The 3,598-nt window shown below is 42.3% G+C and overlaps 1 protein-coding gene across 1 annotated transcript; it reads left to right on the plus strand.

The window, feature by feature from the left end:
* Positions 1-545: 545 nt before the first annotated feature.
* Positions 546-3,330, plus strand: LOC146709954 (E3 ubiquitin-protein ligase TRIM35-like). The gene is made up of 4 exons (XM_085458075.1): positions 546-1,507; positions 2,672-2,816; positions 2,889-3,078; positions 3,154-3,330. Exons 1-4 carry the CDS (start codon positions 546-548, stop codon positions 3,306-3,308), a joined length of 1,452 nt encoding a protein of 483 aa, XP_085314201.1. The 3' UTR covers positions 3,309-3,330.
* Positions 3,331-3,598: the final 268 nt, after the last annotated feature.

Below are 3,598 nucleotides of genomic sequence, written 5' to 3' on the forward strand. Positions count from 1 at the left end.
TTCTTTATTAGGAAATAATTGAAGCATGTTTCTGCCTTTATATTGTTTGACAATTTGTGTAACACATCTTATGCAGTGATTGTTGTTACTTACATGGCAACCACAGTTCTATTGTGCCTAAGGATCGTCTCAAACTGCTAAAGCAATATTTGTGGAAAAAAAATAACAGCTGTGTTAAAGGCATCATGAACAAGTTTGAAGCAAACGCACTGCCAGGAATGTCAAGTTTTAGTTTTCTAACTTTCTCCCACATTGGATGTACTATTAACGAGCTCTGATCTACTGACAGTACCTCGCAATCACTGTTAAACATTAAATAAGTGACACATCTACCATCTAAATATTTTTCGCAGTTGTTGGTTAACAAAACGCACCTTTGTTCTCATTAAACTGCAATCTGTAGCTGGTTATCCAAACCAGAAATTTCTTCTTCCTCTGAGAAAAGCACAAGCAGTGCGAGAGAGAAGCTTCAGCTTAAAGACCGAAGACCGACACAGAGACGACGACAAGGAAAACCTGTGTTTTCAGCTTCTCTCTGAGAAAAGATGTCTTTCCAGTCCGAGGAGGATCTTTCCTGCCCCGTCTGCCATGATATCTTTAGGGATCCCATTTTCCTGTCATGCAGCCACAGCTTCTGCAAGATGTGTCTGAAGGACTGGTGGGCACAGAAGCTGGAACAGCAGTGCCCAGTCTGTAAGAATATATCTGAACAGAGTGACCCACCCTGTAACTTGGTCCTAAAGAACCACGCTGAGGCCTACTTGCAGGAGAGAGATCAGAGTGCTTCAGTGGAGTCTGAGGTTTTGTGCAGTCTGCACTTTGAGAAACTCAAACTCTTTTGTCTGGACCATCAGGAGCCAGCCTGTGTCATCTGTCGTGATTCGAGAGCACACGTCGACCACAAGTTCAAACCCATTGATGAGGCTGTGCAGGATCACAAGAAAGCGCTTCAGAAATCTCTGGAACCATTACAGGACAAACTGAAGGTCTTACAAAAAGTGCAAGAAAACTTTGATATAACACAGCAACGCATAAAATTCCAAGATCAACACACAGAGAAACAAATCAAGGAGCAGTTTAAGAAGTTTCACCAGTTTCTACACGAGGAAGAGAAGGTCAGGCTCACCGCTTTGAAGAAGGAAGAGCAAGAGAAGAGTCAGAAGATGAAGGAGAAGACTGCGGCTTTGAGCAGAGAGATGCCATCTCTTTTACAAACAATAGGAGCTGCAGAGGAAGTGCTGAGAGCTGAAGATGTCTCATTCCTGCAGAACTACAGCGCTACACTGAAAAGTGTCAAGCAGTATTCCTTAACGGATGATCCACCGCTGGTCTCAGAAGCTCTTATAGATATGGCTAAGCACCTGGGAAACCTGACTTACAACATCTGGAACAAGATGAAGGGGGTGGTTTTTTACGCTCCTGGGACTCCAAACGCTGGTCATCCAGAACGCTCCGTCTCCGAAGATCTGACCAGTGAGAGGCACCAGTCTCCTGACAAGCCAGAAAGGTATCCAATTTTTCTGTCTACAGGAATTCCCACTAAAGGGTGTGGTGGACTCCAGTAAGGTCAATATTCCTGAGAATACTAACAAAAAATCTACTGGGTTTGGGATTTAGGAGAAAAATACAAATGACTGATAGTGTTAGGATACTATTATTACCTGCTTTGATGACTTAATTCTCACTGGGTTTAATCTGATGTGGGCCATCTGATGATCTACGTTTTGGGCCTTTTTTAGTATTGGATGAAGTACATAGTCCTGTCTTTTCTTCTTTGTACATTTTATTTTGAGGTGGGTTAAAATTCACTTTCTTTTTTTTATTCAGCACCTTTCAAAATTAGACACAGTAAAAAGTTCAGCATCAGAATCTTTTTGTGTGTGATAATGAATAACTAATTTAGAGGTTGTGCTTCTGATTTGTTTATTCAACGATCAAATGAAGGCGACAGTGCAAAGGTAAAACCCTCTTAACAGGAAGAACCTTCCTGCAGAACCAGGCTCAGGGAGGGGCAGCCATCTGGTGTGACTGGGTATGGGTAAGGGGAGGAAGACGGGACAAAAGACATGCTGTGGGAGAGAGCCAGAGATTAATAATAACTAATGATTAGATGTAGAGCGGGGTATAAACACAAGGTGAGTGAAGAAGAAACACGTAGACCTATTGGAGCGTAACTAAGGGAGGATTCAGGGTCACCTGATCACACCCTAACCATAAGCTTTGCCAAAAACAAAGTTTTATGCCCAATCTTAAAAGTAGAGAGGGTTTCTGTTTACCCAGTCCAATCTGAGAGCTGGCTCCACAGAGGTGGTGCCTGAAAGCTGAAGGGTCTGCCTCCAACTCTACTTATATTATTCTGGGAACAACAAGTAAGCCTGCGATGTGAGAGTAAAGTACTCTAATGGGGTGATATGGTACTATCAGGTCTTTAAGGTAAGATGAACACTGATTATTTGGGACCGTGTATGTGAGGAGATGGATTTTAAATAATATTCTGGATTTAAACGGACACCAGTAAAGAAATATCTCTTGCCAGTTGGCATAAACTGGTCAGATGGTTGTAGCTAAAATATCTGGGCATTTTCATATCTGGTTGCTGCTGTGGTTCATACTGTTGTGCCCTGAGAATCAGAGTCTGTGCTGATTGTCTCTGATCTTTCGGTCTCTTCAGGTTTTGGATTCTGTCCACTTACGATGCCAGCAAAGTACGAGCCAGCGGCCCTGGGCTGACTAGCAGTGTCTCTGCCACATTTCCCGCTGAGTTTAACATTGACGCTAAAGATGCTGGCCAGGGTGAACTGAGCGTGCTCGTCGTGGTCTGTATCAGACACACTTATATACATACGGTAAAACAGATATCACTTTAACTTCCATTCCTTCCTCTTCAGGACCAGGGTGGTAAAGATAAGCAGGCCAGCATCCATGACAACGGGGACGGTACATACCGGGTATCATACGTCCCCAACCGTGACGGCTGGTACACCATCATTATAAAATATGGAGGTGATGACATCCCAGCATCACCCTACAGAGTCCATGCCACATCAGCTGGTGCTGCCAGCATGTCCGCATTGAGTGGTATGTGACACAGTCTGACATCAAGCATCTCATCTTTTTACCAATTTGATTTATTTATAATGTGTCCTCCCCCAGGTCCTGACATGCATCCCACTTTGGCTTTTGGTGAGGAGATGTTTTTGTATCCCATTTCAGTGGCAGCACCGTTGGAAGAACACAGCCCTCATTTGTCGCACATTGTTGGGTTATATGGACTGCAGCAAGATCTGCAAAGTCCGCAATGGCCATGAAGCCCGCTAAAGCCAGAAGTGATTAACTGCTAAAGGGAATAGTCTGACTTTTACTTTAGAAAGACTTAAATTATTCCCATTAGTAACACAATTAAATCAATTAGCTAATGTAGTTATGAGACTAATCATTAAAGATTATATTGCTATATGAATGTTATTAAAAATGGGAAATGGTTGAATTTTTAAAAAATGATAATAACTTTATAAGGCATCTTTCTAAAGAAAGTTACAAGAGACAAAAGTAAAAGGAGATACAAATGAGTAATAAAGAGAATGAAAAATCAGCCAAT

Source organism: Copadichromis virginalis, linkage group LG5 (genome assembly GCF_057382275.1).
Source record: "Copadichromis virginalis isolate Kocher_CV1m ecotype Utaka linkage group LG5, C_Virginalis_male_GT1.1, whole genome shotgun sequence".
Taxonomy (NCBI): domain Eukaryota; kingdom Metazoa; phylum Chordata; class Actinopteri; order Cichliformes; family Cichlidae; genus Copadichromis; species Copadichromis virginalis.

Coding starts and splice junctions, on each gene's coding strand:
- LOC146709954 (XM_085458075.1), top strand. CDS start 546: ATGTCTTTCCAGTCCGAGGAGGATCTTTCCTGCCCCGTCTGCCATGAT. Junction 2,817..2,888: donor AACTGAGCGTGCTCGTCGTG/GTCTGTATCAGA, acceptor CTTCCTCTTCAG/GACCAGGGTGGTAAAGATAA. Junction 3,079..3,153: donor CAGCATGTCCGCATTGAGTG/GTATGTGACACA, acceptor GTCCTCCCCCAG/GTCCTGACATGCATCCCACT.